Raw genomic sequence first — 27427 nt, 5'->3', positions numbered from 1 at the left:
TTGCAGTAGCAGCTGCAAGGTGCAGCATCTTTCATATTCCTCACTGGTGTGAGTACACTGATAGAACTTGGTAGAGAAGGTCAAACCTTAGGCTGGGATAATTGCATCTGGCAAGAATAGAAAACAAACTTGGTTTATGCCATTTGCAATTTAAAGTAAAATTACATTCAGAATGCACAGTCTGAAATATGTTTCCATGTTTATCTTCTTCCTGCAGGAATGAGCTGGAACGCCAGTTTCTTGAGCTGTTGCAGTTCAATATTAACGTTCCCTCCAGTGTTTATGCCAAGTATTACTTTGATTTGCGTTCCCTGGCAGAAGCGAATAACCTTAGTTTTCCCTTGGAGCCCCTCAGCAGGGACAGGGCATATAAACTTGAGGTAAGACTCTTTAGGTTGCTCTGTGTAAATATGTAGGGGGATTTGGAATTTCTGCATTGTTTCTCCCTTCTCCCACCTCTTCCCAGATACCCCCATGAGATATTAGAGTATCATAAGCCTGATTTTCATAATGGTTCTGTTTGTGCTTTGAGTATTCATGGCTGTGGAGATAGTTTTTTGACCCGGTTTGCTTCATACCTTACCTTGCTTTACGTTTCTTTTTCATTTGCAGTTGTGTGTATTGGCCTTGTGAAAGTACCCACAAGTTTTATAATGACTCTATTCACAGTCTAGTGTTGTTTGTTCATTTGGTTTCTTAAAACTGATTATCCACCTTAAATGACAGAATATTAACAAGTGTTGCTGAAAATAGCTATTCCATATTCTTGTTATCTGCAAGTGCTCAACTTCACGTGCATACAAGTCTGTTATCTCCCATGGTGTTTTTCTCAGTAAAGGGAGAACAGAAATGAGCACATGCCTTCAGTGAGTAAGTCATGAATGCTTATGAGACGTGGATATACCATATGCCAGAAGCACTGTTGGATGGTCTGGACCTGTGAAATGCTGGGCCCTGTGAATACCACAGCCATGGGAGGAATTGAAATGATCAGCTAACCGTGGGCCCTTTGCAAGACTGCAATATATTTTATCTGATTTTTCTGATATGTTTTTCAAATATGGGCAGTATTGCACTGGGTGCGCATTTTGTTACTAATTTTAAAAACTTTCGTTAGATGCTTGCTGCTTTTAACAGCACACCTCTTTAATTACATAACATCTTTGCACTGGAGGTTGTTTGCCTGTGGGTTAGACTGAGCTTTGGATGTTCTGAAATTCCTAGTGCTCCTGTAGAACAGGCAGGCAGTTCTATGCACGTTTTTGTGGGGGGAAATGGTGCGTGGGAAGGTTAATTGAATTGTTTGTGACACTAATGGGAACTGAAAGTGGTGGAGAAAGAATCAAAGCAAATTTCACTTAAGTTGTATTTCCCATTCTTTCTAAATATTCTTTCTAAATTTCACAGATAGCTCCAATAAGAATGCCATTCTCTGTATGGAGTATGATCTAAATTTGCATCAGATTTTGTTTCTATTAAAGAGAATATTTAAAAAAATTCATTTGGATTGTAATCTTACTTGAAAAGAGGTGCTTTACAGAGTGATGGGAGTCTTGATAGTAAGTGCTATTACATATATCAAAATTAAGTGAATTACTTTTTTATTTAGCCCACAGTTTCTTAAAACTGTCAGTCTACATCACACACAATGTATAGTAGTTGCAAATGAAGGTAACAATGATAGCTCCTAAAAGCTTAGAAGAGAAGGAAAATAAGAAATGACTGTAAATACCCAGAGAATACTGGTAATTCTTCTGTTCTAGCTAAAGAAAACCTATATTTAAAAAGAATGAATGGAATATTTTTTCAATAAATCTGTATTATTAAAAATTTCCCCATTGGGCATGCTTTGAGCTGCCAGCAGAAGTTGGCTGTAAATAACCTTGCTAGCCAGAGGATGTCTTCAGGGTAGAGTAAGAGTGTCTGCTGTGAAACCAGCTTGGTCTGCCACCTCCTTGCCTCTATATTTGGTGGCCAGAAGGAAGGGAGCTGCCTTTTTCCCTGGCAGTACGTGGTTGTCATTAGTGTGCCCTTGAAACTACTTGACAGCATAATTTATAGCCCAGTTCCCTGAGCACAGTTAAGCATTTAGCTTGCCGAGAGTTATCAAAATGCATTTGCAGCACTTCTCTAGTCTCTTGTGTGCTGTTCAGACCAGAGTTCTCTGTTTTTAAAACAGTTGCCTGGATTGTCAAGTGGAGTAGATGTAGTACCACACAGCCTGTGATATTTTTGATACTGAGAGAAAAGCTGCAGTCTGTGATGAAAGACAACAGCCTCACAGCAAATGTATTCGTGCAGTGGAAGGATTTACCTTGTGTGATAAACTAAAAAGACCTTGCTCAGTCCTAAGATTAAAGCAACTTACTGGCATTTGAGATCACAAAAGGTGTTGCTTAGAGAAATGGCTGTAAGACATTTTTGCTACTTTTGCATTTTAAAGCTATTTTTTTATATCTAAAGCAGGAGCATTAGATCTGACATGGCAGAGTCTGCATTGCAGTTTCTGCAAACATCATGAGATTGACATACTCATGATAATGAAAAAAACCCACCCCAAAAAGACCAAGGACAAGGCTAGTAAGAAATGTACCTCAGCAAAAGGAAATGCTGGACCAGATCCATCAGCTTAGAGGTGCTACAAGAGATTGCAGTACTTGTTAAAAATTACATTGCTTTCTCAAGCATCTGCAGTGGACATTTTCTCTTGTTTCATGTTCTCACAACTGACACTTAAGAAGCAGCTTTGTCTTTTAAATAATGAAATGAAAGTAATTTTTTTTTACCTTTAAATTTTCTGTGGACTAAAGTGTCCTGGATTTGTTATAACAGTTCACCTAGTAGCCAGAAACCATTTTTATGACCCCTCTTGGTTTTTTCTCCTGTTCTATGGAATCAGGCAAGTTAAAAATGGCAAATAAGCTTTCATTAGATCATCCAGTCTGTCCACCTGCCAATGCTGTTTGTTCCAACCAGCATATGTTAGTGTGTTTTGTTCTTCCTTTTTATTATGTCAAATGTCAAGGCTTCCTTTGCTTTTCCTGAGAACTGTTTTCTAATATGGGAGAATTTTTTTCTGCCAAGAAGGTTGTTGGGTGTCCAGCCTTAATCCACTATTTCGTAATTTCCTACTCTTGCACCTGGTTATTCTCCCATGTACTGAGCTAAATAGGAGTCAGATTCTCCTCTTGGGGTTAAGTACACAAAACGTGTCTGTCCTATTGCTGCTTGTGATCTTAGCACTGTGCTTGTTTCAAGGTTAGATTTTTGAAGAGCTTTCATTAGTGCACTCCTGATTTGACTGACTGACTGTATGTTGTCTGAGATCTTTATTGCTAGGATGGTACTTGAGCACATAGTTCAAACCCTTTGAAATATGTGCTGTTTTCTTGACCCTAAAGAGATACAGTCCCATAGATCAAACAGACAAAAAAGAGGAGAAAAATATGTAAGTTGCAAGCAGAGAAATGTCTTTATATCTCTTCAGCTTCCCAGTTTTGCAATGACTTGATTGCAGTTCTGTGTATTTTGTATGTTCAGAACCCTCAAAGCCAGGAAGAAAGGGGAGAGCAAAACAGAGCAAAACTCGCCTTTTTTGGTTTTCGGAGTAACCAATTGTGCTTTTTTCATGCTTTGTAAATTAAGGAGAACGACCATCATCACACTACATTTTCCTCATAGACAACTCTTCCAGATTTCCCTGTTTGTCCCTGCTAAGTTTCCTCTGGTTTGTCAATTTTTGGTGGGTGTGCAGCACTCACAGTAATATGCCTTTGTGCATTCCTGGTAGTGAGTCCTTAGCCAGCCCTTCCCTGCACAAACGTGCTTGCAGCCAAAATCTGTACTACTACTTCTACTATTACTACTACTACTACTGCTGCCATTCCCCAACCTCCTTTCTCCTTACTTGTCCCCTCCTCCAGTGATGAAATCTCTACAAGAGTCATACAACTCAGCAGAGGAACTGACTTTAGTTCCATATGCATGGATATAATGGAAGAATATGTATGTGTATGCATTCTAGCTGTTATATACATTACAGCCAAGTCCAACAAAATTTTCATATGATGGATTAGTGTTGCTGGTTTTTAAGTATGTTTTGATTTGACAAGAGAAATGATCTCTTCCAACTGTCAAAAACTGGTTTCTTTTTCTAGCAATAAAAGCAACAGAATTATCAGATGATAGAAAGGTGTTTATAGCTATTTTGATTTATTTTAATTGAAGGACAATAATAAATATTTACAATTTACTGCTTTTGTCTTGTTTCCCCATATGTTATGCTAAAGTTGACTAACTACCTTGCCAAGTAGGCTCCAAATGTTGATTTTGTAACTTACTTGGAAATGAAGAGGCATCTTTAGATACAGAACTGCTTTAAATAGCAGTGTGTTTCTTATCCATATGATTCATCAGCATAGCCTAGAGATGCCAAATATTAAGTGCCACTTCCAAGCAACATTTCATTTTGTATGACCAAGTGCCAGAACAGAAATTTTCCTGTCACACAGGCAATTTTGAAGTGATTACCTTCTCTGACTGTTTGGTGCCTAAGGTAATAGTGGATTTGGCAGCCAAAAGAAGCTGAGTTCCACCTCTGTACACCCCTTTGTTATGCCATGCCTTGGCATGTTATTTCATGGATAAACATTTTTAACCTATTGAATTTTAAATCTGATTGAATTGCATAAACTCTCTTAGTCCATCAAGTTCCTGGTTAAATTAAATAAAATTTTATTAAGCAGTTTAAAGTGAGTGAAGTTATGGGCTAAAAAGCAATATGAATACTTGTGTTATTTTATTCTGTTGTTCTCTTCATGTGCACCGTGAAGGAAAACTGTGTTCAAGAGTAGTCTTAACAAAAGGAAATGCAGTTTTCAACTGCAAAGTAGCAGCTGGTCTCTTGGTGGTGGTAGGTTTTATGTTGTTTTGGGGTTTGGGTTGTTTTGTTTTGTTTTCTAATTTAATGATGTTTTGTGGCTGTCTTGACCAGAGCGTTAGGTGATCTTGCTCTCAGATGTATGAATTGTGTGCTTCTGCCATACCTGCCTCTGGTCTTTGCAGGACTATTCAGATTAAAGGATTCTTCACTGCTATAACTTGCTGTGCTATAGAAGTAAGAAAATGATGATCCACGGAGTCAGGCTATTTAATTATTTGTAATGCCTTGTGTTATAATCAAACACTTCTACTGGTTTTGTTTGTCCAGTACTTTTTATTAAACATCTTATCTTAAGACACAACTTGAAAGCCTTCCTGAGTAAATAAAAAATGCTGCTTTAGTTTGTTGTATTTTTTAATTTGACCTTGAGTATTCCTTGCAGTGAGCTTTCTCTGCAGTTCTGCAGTTTGATTGCCAGAATTAACATCTCTACTGATGCCAACCACGGCCTGTCCCAGCCATAAGAACTCTAATAGACAGGCTATTTTAGGGAGCAGTATATTCATGCATGTGAGGTCCATAATAAATACTATTTTTAAACTTGGCTAAAAACAGTAGAAGAAACATCAAACATTAACTCCAGTGTAGCATAAAGGGAGTCGACACTCCTTTAAACCTTTTGAAGAGAGAGACAGTGTTTGTCTCTTTCTCTTCAAAAGGTTTAAAAATGACTGTGTATTTGTAATGTGAATTAAATTATTCTGAATATGAGTTATATTTCCCTCTGGCACTATATAAGGTAGCCTGGTCACATAGAAATCATCATCTGCTTCTGAAAGGTGAGTTAACATCAGCTCAGGAGGCAAAGCAGGGCCAGTGTTTTCTGCAAGACCATTTTTTAGTAGAGAAAAATATAATTACTACAAGACTTTTTAGGAAATAAAAAAATTAAGAGCCACCCTCTTTTAAAATTCTTTAAATACACTTAGTTGCTATAGTTGTTTTATTAAGTTTTCCACAATTTTTCACCTATGAAGTATGATACATGAGTTACCTCCTAGAAATGGATAGCCATTGTCAGCTCCCTCAGTGAGATTTGTGATAGTTCACCTGCAGTGAAAAGGGTTGGGATGTGCTGAGTCCTTCTGAAGCTGCCATGTGGGGCAATGCAAGTCTTCCTTCCAAGACTAATGAAATGAAAACTAGGATTTGAGGAGAATGTCTCCATGTGCTTTGCTTAATGAAGTGACTTTTTGTAATTCCATCTGTATGTAGAAATCTGCAATTAGTCTTGCTTTACCCATACAGCTGTGGGCAATGCAGTTGAGGGTTTTTTCATCTTTTCTCTTGCAGGCCATTTCTCGCCTGTGTGAAGATAAGTACAAGGACTTCAGGAAAGCTGCAAAGAAGCGGTCGGTCAGTGCTGACAATCTGACTGTGGTTAGATGGTCCCCTGCAATTATCTCCTAACAGAGGAGACTGGAATATTCCTATGGACATACTGTTTCATCCATCCATTTTTTTCAGAGTGGGCTGGGGGCGGGGGGATAAAGAAAAAAAGACTTTTGATTTTTTTATTTTTAAATCTGTCAAGCTGCCTTTACAGTGCCTCCCCATTGTGTAGCACACGAGTGAAATACCTAATGGAAGGAGAAATGGAGAAATCAGTGTTTGGGAGAGAAGATCAGCAACAATTATTTTCTCACTTCCACTAACAGCTTTACACTTTTTATGAAGAAACAGCAAATCAGGTGCTTGGAAGAAGAAACAAAAAAATGAAGTAAAGGCAGAAAAAATATTTAAGAACTGTGCCATTTTCTATTATCCTGTACTCATGAAGGGAAATGGCAGCATGAAAAAAAACATGTAGTCACATGACTGTGCACTAGAGGAATGACATTGGGAGAGTTCCATCTTAAAGTTTTCTCTTAATATCTTTTTTGTTGTTGTTGTTGTTGTTTTTTTGCATTCCTCATTGCTGCTTCCCAGGATAAATTCTTCCCCTTGCACAGCAGGAAATACGAAGTCTGTATTTACAGTAGCACAAGCCCCTGAATAAATAGTGTTGGGTTTTTTCACTGCACTTTTCTCTGTAACCTGTCTTATTAGCATTATTCTTCTTAATTATTATGCATATGTTACATTTCTTGTATGCCTTTTATTGTATTTCGAAAGAGAGAACTTGACCATAGTGCTGAACCAAAAGTGTGTACAGGGATCAGAAGATCTTCTTAATTTCATGATGTGTTTTATTTATAGTATACTTGGGTGCGTGTGCCTTCCTGAGTTCTTGGAATCATTTATTTTTACGTAATATAAAGTGGTTAAAGTCTTGAGATGATGATGATAAGACTTGGGCCAAATCTCTGAAATTTGCAACAGATCTTGTGATCCTTTTTGCAGATTTTCATAGCATTAGAAGTTTAGCAGAATTCATTCATTTTGAGGGAGATTTTTTTTTTTGTATGGCCTGACAAGTTCATTCCTTCACCTCCAGGTCCATTGTTGCAAGCAATATTCTCAATTTTTATATGTTTACTTTAAATCAAAGTGAGTCTGTTTGTATAAAATAAAAAATAATAAAAAAAATTGTTCCAATGAGAAGGCCTGTAGAAGAGCAGAATGGAAATCTTAGCAAGGTATCTGTCACAAGGAGATTTAATTTGGAAGCTAAAATACAAACCCTCATGTTTTTCAGTGTAGGTGCTTATAGAAATTAAAAGTAACCGAACTGTGAATATAATTTCCAACTCGGATTATTAAACTCCTCTGTTGTTATTATTATTTCCCTCTTACTGTGGCTGTTGCCCCCTTGGCAATTGTAAGAACCTTTTATACGAAATAACTTAGTGAGTATAAGCATATTTGCTTCATAACACCGCAGGGTGATTTTTTTCCCCCAGTTTTTTTTTGCACAGTTGAGAAAGATACAGCTGAAAGCTCTCAGTTCCCTGAAATCCTGTCCTTGCGACTGTCACTGAAGGGAATGGCAGCAGACATCCCTGATTTGTGCACTACTGTTGTATCCCACAAAGATTCCATGTTTGTTTTGTTAAGCCCTATGGGCTTGTAGCAAACCTGGGGACCCAGAGATCCACACTTGACTCCCAGAGAGATGCTGATCTGGGGCCTCTGGGCAGGGAGGCGCTGAAAGGATTGAAGTAGTGAAACCAAACAGTTTCCTGTTAACTTTCCAATGTGATTTGTTTAGTTTGAGACATGAAGGCTATGTCCATAAATTATCCTGATGTCCTTTGGGCCTTTAAAATAATCTAATTCTCATGACTTCTTGTTGTGCCAATGCATCAGAACTGTGAGTATCCAAGTCCATTTTTCCCTTGAACATGGAATGTAAGGCAAGTGTTTATAACAAATTATGGCATTTGAAACCTCTTTACAGATAGCATCAAAAGGAACATTTTCAGAGCATTTGAAATTCATCCTTTATAAGCATAAATTTAGGCTTTAAAATATGTAAAATATTTTGGTTTATCAACATATTGCTAAACTATTTTCCATTTAACTTGATATCAGGAATATTGGTTTTATCCATTTCTGGGTGATAGAGATATGAACTTTGGATTATGTAAAGATATCAATGCATCTACTATAATTTTTGTGAAGTTTATTAAACTACTTTAAAGATTGTATAGTCTATTTATTGTATGTATGTACATACAGTCTGATACTTTAAAAAGTGGATTCCATAAAACCTGGCTCTGTCTTGTTTAGACTATTGAATATCGTTTTAGCCTTGTGCACTGGACTCTACCTCTGTATAGGAGAATTTTCCATATTCTTAATTAGTACTGATTCTGTGATTAACTTGGTTATGTTTCTTGCACTAAGAATTAAAAAAAAATCTGCTGTAAGTGTGGATTTTTTCTTTAGTTCTACCATATGAATCCTCTGCGTTTAGATGGATGTTTCTTTCCCTCATGGTTATAGAATAATTCTTTGCTTTTTCTTCTGGTTTGTTCCAGGGTTGCCAAAAAATACAGTACCTGTCAGTAAATCTGAAAAGTGTCTTTTGTTTGCAAGGTATTCCATACCAGGTAATTAAAAATTAATTATTATTTAGGATTATGTTGTGTTTAGTGTAGTTTTTTCAGCATTACTATATGGAAAATACCATTGCAAAGTTAGAGAATCACTAACTATAAGATATAAGAAGGGAGGAGAACCATATAGCATTTTAATTAACAGCACAAATACATTGTGTTTTGCTGTAAGTGTTTTCTGGATTAAGGTTTTCATTATTGCTTTGGTCACCGGCTCAGAAATGAACAGGTGTAGGAGATATAATAAACCTGTCCCTTCAAGCATCGTTGTCTTAATGAATTATTTTTATATGTTGAGCCAGTGGGCCACTTGTTTGGTCATTTATGTATTGATAATTGGATCAATATTTGAAAAAGGCATCTTGTAAGGGTTTTAATCATGCATCCGTATGCAGCCCAGAGTTGTTTCCCTAATTCCTCTTTCTACCTGCAGACCTGTTTATATGGGATTTGCTGTATTTCATTGTTTGTCAGTAACGTATGTAATTCTGACAGACACTGTCACGTGGGACTGAGAGCACTGGAGTGGTGGGATAAAGTGCATAACCAAAAGAGTCAAATCACCTGTTTCCACCTGCCACAAACCAAATTGGTTCTTCAAATGGTACACATATTTTATTGCTAAAAACATACAAACTCCCATCCTATAGCTTGGTAATGGTTTTGTTTAGTTAGGGTCTTTCAGAAATTAGCATATGTTGCATAATTACTGTCTACTTTTAGGTAGTCTGAACTAAGACTTTGTGTTTTAACACCTTTCTCTCCAGCTCCCCTAATGCCAGAAACCTTAGCTATAATATAAAGATGAGAAGTAACAAAAACCTCATCAGAAAAGGGTGATGGTGGCAGATGACAAAATGACATCTGTTAGTGTTGGCTATATATAAAAATAGCAGTATGTGGGAGGGGATAGAGGAACTGAAAGAGCAGAAAAAAACCCCAAAATCTTAACACCTGAAGCAACAAATTATTTGCAATCATCCTGAGTTGGTAATGAGCATTTCACTTTCTAGTGACATGTTTAAACTCCTACCTGAAGTGCTGCACATGCACTGCAGACTCATGTTGTTCTCTGCTTTTTCTTGGTCTTCATGTGGAATTCACTCAGTGTAGCTTTTAGCACTTCCCTCACTTCTGTGTAAAACACATTTTTCTGTAATCAGAATTTTTTTTACTTGAATTGGCAGTTGTTGACAACATTTGCCTACTCTGTAGTGAAGTTCCCACTCAGTGTCTCTGGTGCGTTCTGAGAAATCAGCTCAAGTATAAACACAAACATACCTGTGTGAATGCACCTAGATGTACATGGAAATGTATCTACTCCCAAAGTGCAGTAAGTGTCTTTCTGCTGTTTTTGTCTTTCTTCTCGTCATCTGAACTCCATCTCAAGGAAACCACGGAACTGGTGAGACTCTGAGCTGCATAAACTAAAGATAATGATGGGAGATATGTAGCGACCACTGTTAAGAGAAAATGCTTTAAAAAGGGAAACAAGATTTAGAAGAAAAGCTGCTGCTCATAAGGAAAACAATAGTGATAGCAGACATAGATTATGGTGCTGGATAGTTTAATTGTGTGTGTGTGTGTGTGTGTGTGTGTGAACCTTGCGAGATGAATTCTTGTGAGAATCCATGAAAAGTAACTGGTGAATCGCAGAACTACAGCTTGAAAAGGACTGAATGCATTGAGGGCTTTGAGGCACTGGAAAAGTTGCCCAGAGAAGCTGTGGATGCCCTGTCCCTGGAAATGTTCATGGCAGGAGAATTGAAACTAAATGATCTTTAAGGTCCCTTCCAAATCAAACCTTTCTGTGATGATAGCCAAGAAAGCCAGGCTTGAGGTTATTTCTGTTGCCTGGCCTAGATCATTGGGCTCTTCCCACTAAAGAAAGAAGCAACAGGATGGCAAATTGAAGAAAGGCAGGTGACAGAGCAGTACAAATAGACTGTATTAATAAACTGTGTTTCTTGTGTTCCTTCTAGAATAATTGACCTGATGCAATTTGGCATGAAAAAAGAGTTGTTTTTTTCATGTCCTTTACACCATGTGTAATGTGTTGCAGTATTATCAGCAGAGCCTTTCAGCTGTTACACCTGGAGATGTTTGGTGAAGATATGCTAAGCAAGCTTCTTGGTGTGATGAAATGTGACTGTATACGTATGAGTTGTCCAGAATCTCTATAAAGAGTTTGTAAAGCTCAAGATGTCAATGGTCTCTACAGATGGAGAGCAGCAAATAACAACAAAATGTCAAAAATGGTATTTTGTAAAACAGAATTTCTCAATATACTTACATCATTTACTTAATGTACTTAATTTAGTTTCGGACTTTTTTCCTTGCATCTCTGACAGACTGGGTGCTGTGGTAACTAGTGCAGTAAAACTTTGAAGCTGGAAAATCTCTGGAACTAGCACTGCCACCCCTTTGAATTGACTGGCAGTGAAGTGAATCCTCAAAAAGCAGATGAAGACTTGACGTAACATGAGGTCTTCTCTAAACAGGCATTAGAGTGAGACATCACCTTCATGTAAGAGATTCCATAGCAAATGTAGAGCTAATTCTTCTCTTAGCTGTAGGTTTTCTTGCTTCACTGCTCTGGGTTTTCATGCCCCTGTATTTTAGATGTTAATATAAATTATTCTCCATGGAAACAATGTCTTGGGAACTGGCAGGTGTGATATCTTTGCTGTCTTTAAACAATACACATCGTGCTGTGGCCACATACTTCTCTTTCACGTATTTCAGGCAAATGAAGCATTCTACTGTAGAAGAAGGAGAGGCCAAAAAGTTGGGGATTGGTGTGCTAGAAGGGCTGTGAGGCACAATTAAATAATCCAGGAAATAAAGATGGGGAAATGCATTTGTGTCTTCTGTGCCGTCAATACCAGTAGGCATTGATGATACTTTGAGAAGTGTGATGGTGTTAAATTCTTGGGCAAAGTGTTTAAGGGATTAATGGAACAGGATATGCAGAGTGTTTTGCCATAGGTCTGAGGAGCAGGAAGACCAGGCTGTACTGAGCAAAATGGTACAGAAGAGCATGTAAAATACATTCACCAAATAATCTTGAACAGCAAGCATTAGAATGGCAGAACTATCTTGGTGTCGATACACAATTGTTTGTGTTTGGAAAGTATTGGTGGTCACCTTACTTACATAATAACATCCTTTTCCTTTTGTGGCCTTCCAGTAAAAGGTTGTCCTGTGTAGGCAAAAGCTTAGTACACATTGTCAAGTATTAGAATATAATCAGTAATACTTGAAGGTGGACTTTACCAAAAAAACTAAAAAAAAAAAGTAGTGAGAGTTCCCGTTAAGAACAAAAGCTGCAGGAGGTAACCTGATGTGGCTGTGGGGCTTCATCATTATGAACATTAAGTAAGGAGAGTCGCCTGCTTGTGACAACTCTCAGTACATGTCAGTCACACTTCTGAAGTCGCAGGTTGGGAAGGTGAGAAGAATTGCAGAGAACAACCTCCCCCCCATCCAGGTAATAACAACGCAACCCTGATTCCATTGTAGTTACAGTAGTTCTGCATTAGACCTAGCAGAGTTTTGAACAGAGATGGAAAATTATCTTCCAGCTTACATAGTTGCTTTGCACAAAAGTGAGAATGGTTTAAATGTGTAAATCACCACCAGCATTTGTAAAGTTTAACTTATTATTGCCAACAGGTACGTACCTTACACTTTGCCATAGGAATGAATCCACAGTCTGAATGTCTTCTCTAGCAGTGCTTTATAGGGCACCTATTCTCAGTCTGTCCTCTGAGAAACTAGAGGAATGATTCTTGTAACTTAGGAAAATAGTTGGGTGTATCTTGATAATTTCAAATGCTGTCAGGTAGGGTGATCTTCCAGATCTGCCTGATTTAAGGCTTTGGATCAATGGTTCCTTCAGCTGAACAGAAATAAACACTACAAGGCATAAAGCGACAGTACTGACTTCATCTAGAGAAATTGTGGTCATGTCACCCTGACACCGAGCTTCAGCGAACAAAGGGCCGGCCTGATTCTTCTGCTTCCCCATTTAATCATGAATCTCAGTGAGAACAACTGTCAGTGTTTCTGACCTGTGAGAAATCTAGACTGTGAAATCATTGCTTTTCTGTGGTGGCCTGTCATTGTGGTACATCAGAAAGGCTTTTTTTGTTCTGCTCTGTTTTGCTGGCATGTGGCAGAGCAAAGTTGTTCTGCCCCTTAAAGAGTGCAAATAGCTGAACCATGTGTTAGCTGAAACTCTGTGCTCAGATATCTGATTCCCAGCTGCGACATTTTCCCTTAACCTTTTCTAAAATAATTTTCTCTTAGAAAAAGGAACCAGGGCAAGCAATCAGTTTTAAATTTACTCTGAAATATATAGCAAATCAGCACCTTAATTTTTCCATTTCAGATTTTTTTTTATAATTTCGGAGTTGAGCTAAATTTCCCTGGACATCTCAGTAAAAGTATGCATGTGAGCATTTATTTTTGGTTTTAATTGCATTAGATAAGGAATTTCTGTGGCACTTGCTAATAGAAAAAGCAATTATTTAAGATGTCATTTGAACCTGTTGTTTGCCGTCTGAGGAATGCATTTATCTGGATTCTTTGACTTAACTAAGAATAGGTAAATCCAGCTATACAAGATTGCAGGTTTTTGCCCTGTCCCCTTCATCCTGTTATGTGAACAATGAAATTTCTACAATTTTCCAATATTTATAAGAAATTTTACAAATTTACAGTACTTTCAGTATAATCTGAGAGCTTCAGAGGATTGGGGATGCAGAGAACAAAAGAAAACTGTAGCTTTGATTTCTAACAATTAGAGAAAAAAAATTAGAGCAGACTCTAGTATCTGTCTTCCTCAGCTTTTCTTCTTCATAAAGTGTCCTTAGGAACAGTTTCAGCATCTGTTGCCAAGTGTCCTGTGTTCTTCTGAATGCAGGATTGCTCAGGATTTGAACAGAAAGCCCCAGCCCCATCAGCCCTTTAAGACCTGAGGTGCATTCTCAGGGAAGTCAGGCTGAAATGCAATGTAAAATGGTGGCTGATACAGGAGAGTGAGGGATGAGGATCTCTCGGGGCAGTGGAAAAGTGCCCTTGGGCTGAGTCAGCACCCAAGCTGAGCAAGTAGGTGAGGAACTCAGGCTTCCCACCCCACAAGTTCCTTACCCTCGTCCTTGCAGCCACAAGCCTGAGCTTCCACTCTGGGCATTGAAATGATTGAATTCTGTGGGTCTGCACTGGTTTGTGTTCTCAAGTGTATATGTACAGGACAAAGTTAAGTGAAATTGGGTCTGTGTGACTGGGCAGCCCCAGTGCATCTCTCACCTAACACAGATTTGCAGCTGTTTTTCCCTGCATGGATCTCATGCATCAGTCTCTGCATCTTGCCTGGCCTCCCCCTGTGCTGTACCTGTCACTGCAGGCTGTGCCAGTGTCTTGGGATCTGCCTGCTGGACAGAGCTCCTGGCATTTTTAAACACACCTAATTGGGCCTCCTCTGTGCTGCAGTAGGTGATATTTGCATTAGCAGCAATGCCTCTCTTAGATTGCACAGATAGTTGGTAGCCATCATAGCATGGTTTGGGTCAGAAGGGAACCTTAAAGATCATCTTGCTCTAACCCCCCTGCCATGGGCAGGGACATCTTCCACTAGACCGGGTTGTTCAGGGTCCCTTCCAGCCTGACCTGGTTTTGTTGGTATATCTGCACATACTTCAGCAGTGTATTTAGTGAGGTTTGTGCATTAAATCAGTGGCCAGGCAAGATGGAAGTCTTATCACACACTTGTGTGACAATACTTGCCCTGAGAGCAGAGGCAGAGCTGAACTGAAACGCTGAGCTTGCCTGAGGCGCTCTTAGGGACTTCAGGTTACTTTATCAACATTAGGAGAGTTGAAACCCCTAAACCTGAGGGATGAATCATATAATTGCTGAAGGCAGGAAGGAACGGTAGGGGGCCACATTACTTGAACTGAAAATTGCTGTTGCCTCTCTGAGCATTGCAACCTGGGACAGGAATTCCTGCAGATCAGAAATAGGAGTCTGGGGGATCCTGCCACAAACCTCTAAAGGGAGCATTACTCAATGCATGAGTAGCTGTAACATTAAAATGAAAAACTTTATCTTCCTGACTCTTTCTGTGTGAGAAACCACAGTATTCCTGTGAGGGAATGCAGTTTAAGCATGTCCTGAAGCACTCATGCTAAATTTCAAAGTTGTAAGATCTTCTAAATTCTGTATTTTTAATATAAATGAATGTGGCCATTGAAAGAAAGGTCGATCATCTCATATATAAATAAATACGGCATAAGTTCCTTTGTTATGTACAGTTTATTCAGGAATGCAGGTATATCGTATACCATGATTGTTTGGTGATTTATTGGATTGTTTCCCCAGAAATGAAAGCATCATTGGCAAATCGTTTGGGTACTTAAACAACTGTTCTTTGAGTTGTTTAAGTGTTTTCTGGATAGCCTAAATATTTTTTCCCCAGGAAGGGAAGTGAAGGCAGCCAAAAGAGAAAGCAGCAAAATGGGGGAGAAAACATGGGGGGAAAGAACAGGAGAAACTGAAGTAGTAACAGCAGTTAGGAGACACAATATAGGTCACAAAGGAATATATCCATAAATATCTGTGGCCAGTTAAAAGAACTAATATAATTTGTAATAGTGTCAGGAACACAGTAATTGGTAGCAATTTTGTAGGTTAGATTGAAGTGGCAAAGTATTTGTCATAATGCAGAGGAGGCAGAAAGATTGAGCTAATCGTTCTATTTTGTCTTTATGTGCTGTGTTCATGCCTTGCCATCGTAATAAAATTTCATTTCTGTTACTGGTACTGAAAGAATTTTCAGTGGAAGCTATTTGATATCTTGGAGTGACAAAATTGCTTTACCCAGGTGTTCTAAAAGGTGTGCTGAGGCAAAGCTTGGTTGGCTGGAGATATTTCTCAGTTCTGGGGGGGAACTACCTTTGGAAAAAATCTGAAGGAGAGCAAGTGTAGAAATTATTCTGTGTTTGTGCTGGGCACAGCAAACGGAGAGGCTGAGGTGCCGTGCAAGTGATGGGTAAGTAAACGGAGCATAATCAGTAATCCCTGCTGTTTCATGGAAAATAGACTGTCAGACTATCACTTACAAACAAACAGGACCTAAATTGGTGTTTTTCCCAATTTCTGCTGTGGTTTACCTTCCTAGCAAAATCTTGCTGCTCTCTGCTTTGACCCCAGTGGGATGTTTGCCAGTGCATTTATCCATCGTGTGAGATTTCCCTGCCTCTGGACGACATCGTGAGCTGCTCCAGACAACGGAGCAGTCCTGGTGTGTCCCCAGCCTGCCTTGAGGATGGGTCCTGTGGGGAAATCCATTCTTGGTCATTCCTGTCTATTTTCCTCTGCTCTCTAAAACATCAGAATAAATCCTTCAGGATTCATGTTACCGTTTTTAGGTTGTGGTAAAAATTTCCAAGGAATGGATGAGAGTTGGGTGTTGAACTCCTATTAATTTTACTAAGGACTGAACCATTGAGCTGAATTTTATGATGCTTTTGTGTTATAACAAAAAATCCTGGTGGATAGAACACAGAGAATATGAATACTATGGAATACTATTGCAGTTTAACAAGGGAATTCCTTGTTAAACTTCCAGTATGTGTTGAGTTCATTAGCAATGATTATTAAAAATGGCTCTTGGAAGAAAACAAGGCAGAAACCATGGAAACTGTAGGCAACTGGCATGGTAGGACTGTAATGTAAAGCAAAGGTTTGGGGCAGAGGGCAAAACAAACCTCATAAAACCATAAGGTGATGTGCATCTCATAAAGGTGAGGTGCATAAACTCAATTATGTGTTGTACATAAGTTGTACATCCTGATATTGATGCAAGAAATGTAATAATTCTTTTCTCTGGTAAGTTGTGAGTAGCAACTATGAGGAATAATTAGTTTTTTCCCTTCATTGTTCTTTAAACACAGCTGAAGATCAAAATTCCTCATTATGAAAGAGTATTATAGATGTACACATTCTTTTTAGACAGAAATACTCTTCTGGATAAGGATTTGATTATGCACAGGATACAGCTTTTATTTATTTAAAGCCATATTTTCGAGATGTAGATGAGATTTAATAGAATATACTTGTTGACTTCTGCATAGGAATGCATTTGACTTGAAAATGACATTTCTTCACGTGTGGGAAGAAATCTACAGTCAGTACTGCCTGCAGTGGTTCCTGAAGTTTAAGCTGTGTGTGAATTAGAGGGGAAAAAATCCCATTTCTCTTTTCAGCTTCCCTCTTTCATTTCTGTGTTAGTTTAGCCTTTTCCCCTGTGCTTGGTTTAATGACCACGTAGTTGCAGTGCATCTGTCCGTGGTGAAAGAAAGAGCAGTGTCAGTGTTCAATAACAGAGACAACAGTATAGGGTTTGTTTCTTAAAATGATCAGCCATGAAATACAAGAAGGTGTAAAGAACTCTTATTTTAAATCCACAGTGGCTGCCTGTATGTTAAATCTAAGATGACAGATTTATTTACTGAAATGAAGAACCAACACAGTAACCCCTTTTGTTGTGCGTGTTGCAAACAGGGATGTTTGATCTCCACAGCTCTAGCAATATTCATACTTAGAAACAAAGTATTAAATTTAAAGCATGGTGAGCCAAAGATATTCTTGCCGTATTCTGTTTATTATGAAATCTGTTTCCCAATTACCTAAGGTATTTTTTATAATTAAACAATTCCCATAGTATCAGCTCACCATGCTTTTTGCCTGCCTGACCATTGCTAGGTGTAGACCTGCTTGAGAGAAGAACTCCTTAGTGCCAGGTGTTGGGGACTAATGAAACATGAAATCACCTGCTTCCTCATAAAATACAGGATCCTTAAACATTCCAAACCTTCAGTTTTGCATTTGGCACTGTGAAGAAGGAAAGTGCAAAGCTCAGTGTCAAATGTTAAGTGCAAAATTTAAAAAGGAGCTGGAATCTCTCTTATACAAGATCTTTTTTGTGTTACAGTAGAGCAAATTTCAGTAATAATGTCATGTGCTCATGTAGCTACCTATTTCAGTGGGAGCTAACCAGATAATAATGTGCTTTTGAAAATCCAATGGACTCACTTTGTACTTTTACTCCTTAGTAAATTAAATGCTTTTGCAGAAATTGGCCCTGAGCTCCTGAATGAGAATATATTTTCTTTTACTTAATTTTCCTTCATATCTGCCTTGAAGTGTTCAAAATTCTTGGTTGAGTAGCTGGGAAGTTGCTGAACCAAAGTCTGAAGAAGAGCTGCTTTTTCCATTTGTCGTCCTCTTAGAAGCAGGTTCCCTTTAGAAATATGACCTTTCTGAATACTCAAATATTTAGAATAAGGGGCTCTGCTTGAGGCAATGTAGGAGAATGGTCTAAATCCCTAAGAGCATGCAGTAAAACACAGGGTTTTTTTCAGATTTACCAAATTAGTAGAGGAACAGTGAGACAACACAACACGTGTGAGGCACCGAGGCATCAGGCTTAAGTGTCCGAGAGGACCGAGCTGGTGTGGAAGTCAGCGAGGTTGAGTCCAATCCATATGAGCAGTTAAAAAATGAGCTGAACTTCACTGTTCTGGATGTCCTTCTGCGCTGTTTCAGACACACATGCATGGCCATTTATGTACATTTGAGCACATGTGCATGAAGCTCCTCCCTGGGAATTGAAAGCAGGAAGAGATGGAGAAGAGGGAGGCACATCTGTTGAGAATTTCTGTTCCTTGCCCTGAACTCTGCCATTTCTGGGGACTGATGGGTTAGAGGCTGAGCAGTGGGGAGGAGGAGCATGTTGTTTAAGCTCCCCACTGAATAGTTCATGATGGAAAACATTCACTTCTCCCCTAGGAGAAGTGTGTGTAGGCTCAAAAGCTGGAGCTGTGATTGCCTTGCCTTCTCCATGTCTGAATAGCTGCAGTGGCTCTTCTGGGCACACACTGCTTTCAAACATATTTCCCTGCAGCAATACCTGAGTGGCAGCTGGACAGAAGTCCCAGGGAATGCAAAGTGTGCAGTGCTGCATGTGCCTGTGTAAAGCAAAGGGCTTTCCAGGCCGTGCTGGCTCCTTGTCTGTGTGTGTGCTGTGAAGATTGGCATGTTTACGTACGTGTGTGTACCACATATGTCTTAAACAGAGCATTTGGTCTGGACAGCTTTTCCCACTACTTTGCTGTTGTCCTTCACGTCTAGCTTGTTTCTTTCTCTCCCTCTTCTGCTGTATTTCACAAATTTTAAAAACAAGGCCATCAAGATAAATTGCCTTTTAATGTGTGCTGTCCCTTCCAAATAGATTCCGCAACCTCTCCCATATACAAATCACCTCCAGAAGAGCTAGATTTACTGCAAGATTTATCACTAATATATATAATTCTTGCTAGAAAAGTTCTAAGTAGAATTTAAAATTAGACTTTAAAAGAGATGCATCTGTGTTTTTTCTTTCTTAAATTATGATCTGCCAACGAACCTGGATTGAAATGTCAGATCCCTTTCTCTGTTAGGGAAACTGCTATGCTGACCCGTTTTTCCTTAACATTAATTAAATTGGTAGAGAAAAGTTGCTTCATTGCCACATGCTGTGCAGGGTGCAGTCTCCCTTAGTAACTCCCACTTCACTGCACTTAGGTGTCATTAGTGTAGGTCTTGACTGGGTCAGACTGACAGGTTTGGGGTTTTCTATGCCAGAGGAATGACTATTTTCTGGGAGTTTTTTTGATGTGTGATGTAGATTGTGGCACCCTTCAGGTGACTGATTTGATCCTGAAGTGAGTTCAAGCTAACTCTGCCTTCCCTCTGGATGTCATTCTGAGCCAAGGACTAGCTGAAGTGTCTTTGCTTTGTGTGAAGTAAGCCAGGTCTAAGCCTAGAGATGTGGCACAGGTCCACGCTGCAGTGAGATGCAGTTCCAGCAGTTCAAAATGTTTCAGTGGGTCTCTCACAGTGATGGAGTCACATCTGTGAATTTTTGCAGGATCAAGCCCTAGACCTGTGGTAAGGGGTTATAAATGTGGACAGCAGTTGTGAACTTTAAAATAGATTTAATTGTGTCTTCTTATGTTTCATTGTTTGTCTCTGAAAGCTTTCCAGTGGCTTTTAGGGCCCTTCCCAAAATCAGATGGGATGAGGTACTGCTGGATTTCAAAGTTTAACTTTACCCAATACAATGTCAGTGTTTTCTACCTGCCTCTCTTTTTCACTAGAATGCAGTGCAAGTCCACAGATTTGACAGCTTTCTAGGCTGGGAAGAGTTGTTTGTGAGATTCTGGAACTGGACTGTGTGTGAGGTGATGGGGCTGTGCACTGCATGCCCATCCTCTGATGAGGGAGATGGTGCCAAACCTACTGGTGGCACTGAAGAGCTGAGGTCCTGCTGCTGCTACATCCATGTCTGTAATATTGCTCTCCCTATTTCATTATAGTCTTTACAGACCAACAGGGAATACAGGGAACAGGTAAAGATAAATAATAAACAAAGGAGATTGTATGGTGAATATCTTCAACTATGATGTGGAAAATCTTCAGATGGGAACTGTGGCCTGAAAGATAGTGCTGAGCCAAAGGGTGAGGAAACTATGGTTTTGTGGAGACCAAGCACTTTATAACAACCACCACAGACTGGAGCCCACATTTGGACTGATGACAGAGGCTTGGGAAGAGGATGAAATGGTGCCTTAGGTTTTAACTTTTTGGCATCAACACCATGGAAAGGAGAAGCACTGGATTCAAGTGAGATGGGATCTGTCTAGAGAAGCTAAAAAAAAAAAAAAAGCTAAAGTTGTCTGAAAAAGCTAAAATATGATTCAAGATTTTTGACCTAAACTAAGCTGCACTGTGACTCTGGAGGGTGCCTGCTTTCTTTTAGGAAAAAATGGGCCATCCTGTCTCAGTGCATCCATGCTGTGGGATCAGATGTTGTGGCCTGGTATAGTTCCTTGGGCAACAGTCTGGGGGCTTAAATTCCTAGCTGTTATCCCTCTTACACAGATGGTAGAGGTCTCACAGCAACGACAAGCAAGGATATTTTAACTGACAATATTGACAGAGACAATTTATGGCCTATTGTGTGGATGCAGCTGCTGAGCATTCATATCCTGCCACCGTCTTGGCATTCCTGACTTTATTTTTGACAAAGGGTGTTTAACCAGGAATACCTTCATATCTCAGTGTAATTCATATCTTGGCCTTTGCATCTTTTCTCTATTGACTTTCTCCAGCTTTCCTTCCTTCCCATTCTTCTCACACACACATATCTCTGGTTAAAGAAAAAAAAGGGAAAAAAAAAAGTGTCTGTGTGTGTATGTGTAAGTAAATGAAGTTAAAACCATCATCACACCATAAATAAAACTTGGTAACAGAAGAAATGGCTGTTTGGCAAATATTCTACATAAATCAGTTCTGAAACCAATAAAATTTCTGTATTTACTACTGCAATTAAAAATCTTTTTACACAGATAACAGAGAAAGGGTTTTTAAGGGCCATCTTTCAAATCCCACTTCTAGGGTTTCCTTAGGATGGGGCTTATGACACAGAGGACTCTCAGTGTGTTCTGCCAAGGCATTGCAAAGCCTGTGAGCAGAGAGCTGGGGAGAAAATCTTTGTGCAGTTATATTTTTCTTTATAAAACTATTAGTTTTGCCTTTTGTCCAGGTAAGATGTGCTCAGTCATAAAGCTCAGCCCATCTGCAGTGTCCCTGAGTCATGCACTATCTCCATACAGCTCCCTCTGAGCTCCCCTTGCTCCCCCAGAGCAGTCAGGGGTTGAAAGCACACGAGCAGGGTTGCAGTGCCCAGCCTGTGCCTGGGCTGTTGGTGCCCCACAGGTGTCAGGCAATCACTTTTCTCCCTTGCTGTATCACACAGAAACTCCTTCTTCAGCTGTTTTTGTAGGGATTGTTACTTTTTCCTGACTAAGTTTTCACAGTATGTTTGTCCCTGCCACAGCACAGATTAAAAAGGACAGAGCAACATCACAAAAAGGATTGAACAGTGGGTGAAAAATGGTGGTAAATTATTTACCCTAAAGTAACTTGGGTGAAAAGCGAGGTGAGGAATGAAAAGCTGAGAGTCTTGTTTTCACCCCTGCTTTTTCCTGGGGTACAGCACAGTGGACATGATGTCCAGGACATGATGTGCAGTTGCAACTTGCTGTCAAGGAGCACTGACCCCATGGGCATCCTGCTCCAAGGGGGAGCTCCCTCCACCACTGAGGGCTCCTGGGTGTCAGAACACTGGTCAATCAACCCTAAGATCTTTTGAGTGATCTCCAAGCAGTTTGAGTGAAGTACCAAACAGCTTCAGCAGAAAGGACTGATATAAATTAAAAGTAAGTGACTTGAGACATCTTGAAAACCAGCCCCACTCTCAGGATTTTTATTTTTTTAAAGCTTCCCATGGTTTTCATCTTGTCTTCAGGGAGGCTCAGCCTGCTGGCTGGCTCAGCACACAGAGGAGAGTTTGGTGTGGCTGTGACTGACAGGGCCACGGTTTTCTGTCAGGGAGGTTTTGATTTAGAAACCAAGTGGTTTTGGGAAATTTCAATGGGATAGCTTCCAGTGACCTGAAATTGTCTTTCAAACACAGGGATGCTCATCCTTTTCTATCCCCTTTCCTTCTCTTATTCATCTGCAATTCTTGTGGGGAGACAGAGAGGTCTCTGTTATTTCCTGGTCTATGCTATTTTTTCCTCTCTCCCTGTCTTTCACCACTGAAGTATCTCAGCAATGCCAGGAGGCTGGTATGCCCCGGGAGGGTAAGAATAGTCTACAATGGCAGAGATCACTCCTGTTGTTGTTTGTCCACTTGCAGTTGCCTGGACAGAGGATCCACACTGAGGTAGGAGCAACTGAATCTGACGAGCTAGAGCTTTTACAGGACATGTTAAAGCCTGAAGAAGATTTATTCCAATATTCAAAACCAACAGTCCTGTTCAAATCATAAAAATAATCCTTCATCAACACATTGTTGTGGCTGAGTTCCTGGTTTCTATCCTTGACCCTTAGCAAAAATTCCTTCCTTTTGTATTTTTTCTTCCCTTTTTTAAACCCCCTTTCTTCCCTGTCTAGGTCTGATCTCCTTTGGAAATGACAAAACTGTTAGGATATCAGGAACTGGAAGTGTTTTGAGTCTGTTCAAGCATGGAGCACTGGGACTCACTGGGATTTTTGATTGTCACACTCAACTATAATGTGACTATTGTAGGTAAGTACTTTAAAAGAGTTCTCTTCTTTCTTTTGCTGCTTCCTATCCCGAAGCCACCCAAGTGTCCTACTGATAATCAACTTTAATTTCATGCTATGGTTCTGTGATCTGTACAGTAAGTTGTTTTCTTGATACCTGATAGAAGAGGTTTATGTATTTCTTTTCTTGTTAAACAGATTAGTTCTCTCTCTCTGACAGATTTTTCCTGAACATTGCGTAGAATATTCTGGCAAGGTTTTCAAATTTGGGTCTTATTGATGACAGGGCTTCCTGTCAGCTGGAAGAAGGGATCATGGTAAAAACACTGTAGTAACACTGAGCTTATACTACATAAAGTGAATGGTAGGATGTATGAAATAACTTTGGTAACAAATTAAAAAAATTAAAGAAGAGGATGGAAGACCCACTCTCTTTTACAGGAAGAAGTTTGTGGTTACTACCATTGTGGTTAATTATCATTGCTTTTCATCTCTTATTTTTGTAAACAAATAAGGATCACCTGCATTAAAAAAAAACCAAAACAACCAAACCACAGCAAAATGCTGTTGTCTTTTCCTTAGCTAACTGTTTACTGTTTGGTTTATTACCCCTATTATTCAAATAAGATGCTGTTCCTCTTTCATGGGTTACTTTGAGCGAAGTGTGAGCCAGGGAAAAACTTTCAGGGGCCCTTTAAAGACTCTTTGCATGCAGCAGTTGCTGTAGTTTGTGCTATGCACTGCAGGGAGCATCCAGCTGAGCCCCAGCAGGGTTGGTGGAGAGGCTTGTTCTTGTATGTTTAATCAAGATTGGGTCTTTAGGGACAGGGATGCATGGAGGGGTTATCTCTCAAATGTATGTCATACTAAACTACTTCCTAAGGAGCCATTGATTTTTCTTAAGCAGCGCTCCCTATTGTACATGTTCTAATTAAAAATTGATAGTGAAATTGCATGAAGTATTTCGAGCCTAATTGACTAATGAGCTTCAAACACTTTGAGGTCCTAACAGAGAAAAAAATGCTACCTAAGGATGAAACATGGCTTGTTAAAGATGACAGATTCTGTAGAGCTGGCATTTCCTATTGACCCACACTGTATCAAAAAGAGAGTAACAGTACAGCCTGCCAGCAAACACAGGAAGCTGGAAACATAGCAAAACCACCACTACAGCTCAAGTGATTAAAAATAAAATGGAAAGGCCTCCATTTATTTATGGTTAAAGAATATATTATCTTGCCAGGAGCAGCAGTTTCTCTGATTATCTCTCATAAACCTTACATATTCTTCACCCTTTTTCACTACAGAGTGCAGTTTTACTGTTCTAGCCCATAATCTGTCTATTGGCCACAAATGCGTTTTCGGGGGCACTTGAACTGCATGTTCAGTACCATAACAGGTATCGCACAGTGTTGCAGAAATATTTGAATATTTTAAATTCACACCAACTACTGGGAAATAGCTTTATGGGAAATATAGAAGAAAATTCTCAAAGACATTATTTATAAATAATTGTATATAGAAAAATGCTTCATGATCTGGATTTTTAAAAAGCCTTTATATTGTGTGCTATTTCACAGATTGCACACAAAACCTTGTGTGCCTGTGAGATGTGCATTCACTATTAATGACTTGAGATTTTCAGTACATTTCAGTCATTAACTCTGTATAATATACTTCTCTTTAGTCACGGAGGCTTGCTGTTTCTCTGCCTGTGTTTACAATTGGTGTCTTAACAATTCTTTAAAACAGAATTAATCTTATCATTCTTTTTTCTTGGTTTTTTCTTTTCCTCTTTTCATTTTTAAGTGTTTTTTTCCCTCTTTTCTTGTAGGGGATTATTAAATTAAATTACTTTTTCAAAACTATATAGGGAACTTGTAACGGGGTTCAAAAGGAAACATAAGAAATTCAAATACTAAACTTAACTTCAGATGTTGAATTTTTCTGTGTGTTTGTACAGAATGCATTTTTAACTTTTGATAATAGAATGGTGTATCTTTAAGCCTTTCCATCCTGCCAGGAAAAGGTTTTAGACTTTTATAGGATCATAGAATGGTTTGACAGAAGAGAACTTTAGGTCTGAGTGGAGAAAAGCTGCTCACCGAGGTGAACGAAGGCCGGAAATCATGGCCAAAATAGAGCAACAAAAGAAGCGACAGAGAGGAATATCTGGGGTACACATGTCCACACACAAATGCACATTTGTAGACATTTTGAGTAATTTTGCTAATAATAAAAATAATAACTAATTAATAACTTGCTGGTAAATACCATTCTAGACACAATGGAGAGATTTTGTTGGCCATAGTAAACTTTACATACAGTGTCATGGCCAAGACCAAGAACAAATACTGTGTCATGGAGCAATCTTCTCTATCTAGATGGGTTACCTGATCTGTATTATTGAAATAGGACAAAATTCAGGTGCAGGGGTAGGAACCCAACAGCAAGGAAAAACTGTAAGTTAAATGGGATTGTTTAGTCAGTTTTGATCTCTTTTTATCAGAGTGTTTTCATTAGGTTTCAATTGGCATGTCTTATTGTATGTTAAACTCCTACATTGTTGAATCTAGACTAAGATTATGGAATATGTCAGCTACACATTTTCTCTGGATTTTCAGTCCCAGTCAAAAAAAAGCCAAAGAGGAGCTAATAAGAGGGGAAACTATTTCTTCAAATGCTTTGTGTACAGAAAGTATCACTGTATTACCTGCCTTCCTTCTCAGGCTCTGACCCTTTTTCTCACCTTTCCTTCTCTTGTAGGAAAGATCTGGCTGTTGTTGATAATTCTGCTGCGAATGGCAGTGGTGGTGTTAGCAGGCTACCCCCTCTACCAGGATGAGCAGGAGCGCTTTGTCTGCAACACCCTGCAACCAGGGTGCTCCAACGTTTGCTATGACTTGTTCTCTCCTGTATCTCACTTCAGATTCTGGCTCATTCAGACTGTGTCTATCCTGCTGCCTTATGCTGCATTTAGCATTTATGTTTTGCACAAGGTAGCTGTGTACATTGTAAGAATGCACTGTCTGGTGCATAGGTGCAAGGGGAACAAGGGTTTATCAAGCCCCAAAGATGTGAAGGAGCTCTGTAGAAGTGCTGTTGTCAAGAGAGTAGATTGTGCTGCAGACAACCTAAGTGTCCTTAATTTTTCAGGGGCATATACCGTTCATCTTTTTATTAGAACCCTACTTGAGGTTGCCTTTGCAGCTGTGCAATATTTCCTTTTTGGATTTTTTGTTCCTGACCGCTTTTCCTGCTACCATTCACCTTGCACAAGCACTGTTGACTGTTACATCTCCCGGCCCACTGAGAAATCCATCATGATGATTTTCATCTGGGGGGTCAGCAGTCTGTCCTTCCTGCTTAGCCTTGCTGATCTCATCTGTGCTCTCCGGAGAATGACAACAAGAAAACAAAAGAACAAGCTGGTGGCAAACCTCTGCACAGAGAAGGAGTGCATTTTACATCTTCCCCCAGTACAGCACAGGTCTTCTCCACCTCAAAATGAAGATGGCCCAGTAGCAAATAGCCATCAGACCAGTGATGCCTCCTGCTCACTTCTCTCTGAAGAGGAAGAAGAGGCTGTTCTTCATCCTGAAGGTGTCCCTCAGCAAAGTGCCAGCACTAACCTTAGCAGCAGCAGCAATCAGTGCTGTGTATCAGGAGATCTTGCTGTTAAGCAGCAGAGCACAGAAGACCATGAAGGAACTGTCTGCAGGCAAGTGAGACCCAGACTTCAGCAAGACTTCATTAAAGATGCTGCCCTGGCTTTGAGACCTCAGATCAAGTCTCCTCTTGGAGTTTCTTCCTCTGTGGTTCAGAGCAGGCTTTTGGGATTCTACCCTTCAGCTGAGCTAAAAAGCCCTGATGCACAATCAAATTATAGCAGCACTAGCTGCCTAAGGTCAAAAAAGTCAGAATGGGTATAGAAGGCATAGTGAACACTATGCTGTGACCTTGACAGGGCAAATCATTGCATCAATGAAGAGGCTTCAGGGAGCTGCAGCTGAATCCCTTGACTGTGGTTATGCTGTAGACACACTCTACAATGCTGTGTACCTCCATTAGAAAAGAAGCAAAAACTTTGGAAAAGAGTTTGAAGGATATTATATTAAGGGACATGTTCTCTAGAAAATGTCACATCTTTATGTTTTTCTGCATGTAGATGACTTAAAAAAGATGTGGACTGTTGCTGATGTGACTGACCTGGTTTTCCAGGAGTACATGTGAACACTTGTTTACTCTAACTTAGTTTTGTTGCAAAAGATTGAGCTTAGCAAATATATGGCTTTTAAACACA

The 27427-nt window shown here is 39.4% G+C and overlaps 2 protein-coding genes across 7 annotated transcripts in view; both read left to right on the top strand.

Moving 5' to 3' along the window:
• CCNY (cyclin Y) overlaps window positions 1-8754 on the top strand; it is a 123322-nt gene extending 114568 nt beyond the window's left edge. For all 5 annotated transcript variants that reach the window (XM_039548301.1, XM_039548302.1, XM_039548303.1 and 2 more), the window contains 2 exons: window positions 218-380; window positions 6236-8754. In XM_039548301.1, coding sequence (XP_039404235.1) covers window positions 218-380; window positions 6236-6352 — 280 coding nt within the window. In that variant the 3' untranslated portion in view covers window positions 6353-8754. The remainder of the gene's footprint in view (window positions 1-217; window positions 381-6235) is intronic.
• Window positions 8755-8859: 105 nt separating this feature from the next.
• GJD4 (gap junction protein delta 4) lies at window positions 8860-27427 on the top strand. 2 transcript variants are annotated; one of them, XM_019283195.3, is made up of 3 exons: window positions 8860-8937; window positions 23011-23146; window positions 25891-27427. In XM_019283195.3, exons 2-3 carry the CDS (start codon window positions 23083-23085, stop codon window positions 27054-27056), a joined length of 1230 nt encoding a protein of 409 aa, XP_019138740.2. In that variant the 5' UTR covers window positions 8860-8937; window positions 23011-23082; the 3' UTR covers window positions 27057-27427. The 2 variants fall into 2 exon arrangements, with proteins under 2 accessions (XP_019138740.2, XP_019138741.2); XM_019283196.3 differs by lacking the exon at window positions 8860-8937 and adding an exon at window positions 13729-22780.

Source organism: Corvus cornix, chromosome 2 (genome assembly GCF_000738735.6).
Source record: "Corvus cornix cornix isolate S_Up_H32 chromosome 2, ASM73873v5, whole genome shotgun sequence".
Lineage (NCBI taxonomy): Eukaryota > Metazoa > Chordata > Aves > Passeriformes > Corvidae > Corvus > Corvus cornix.
This window is presented reverse-complemented; position numbering and strand designations above follow the sequence as displayed.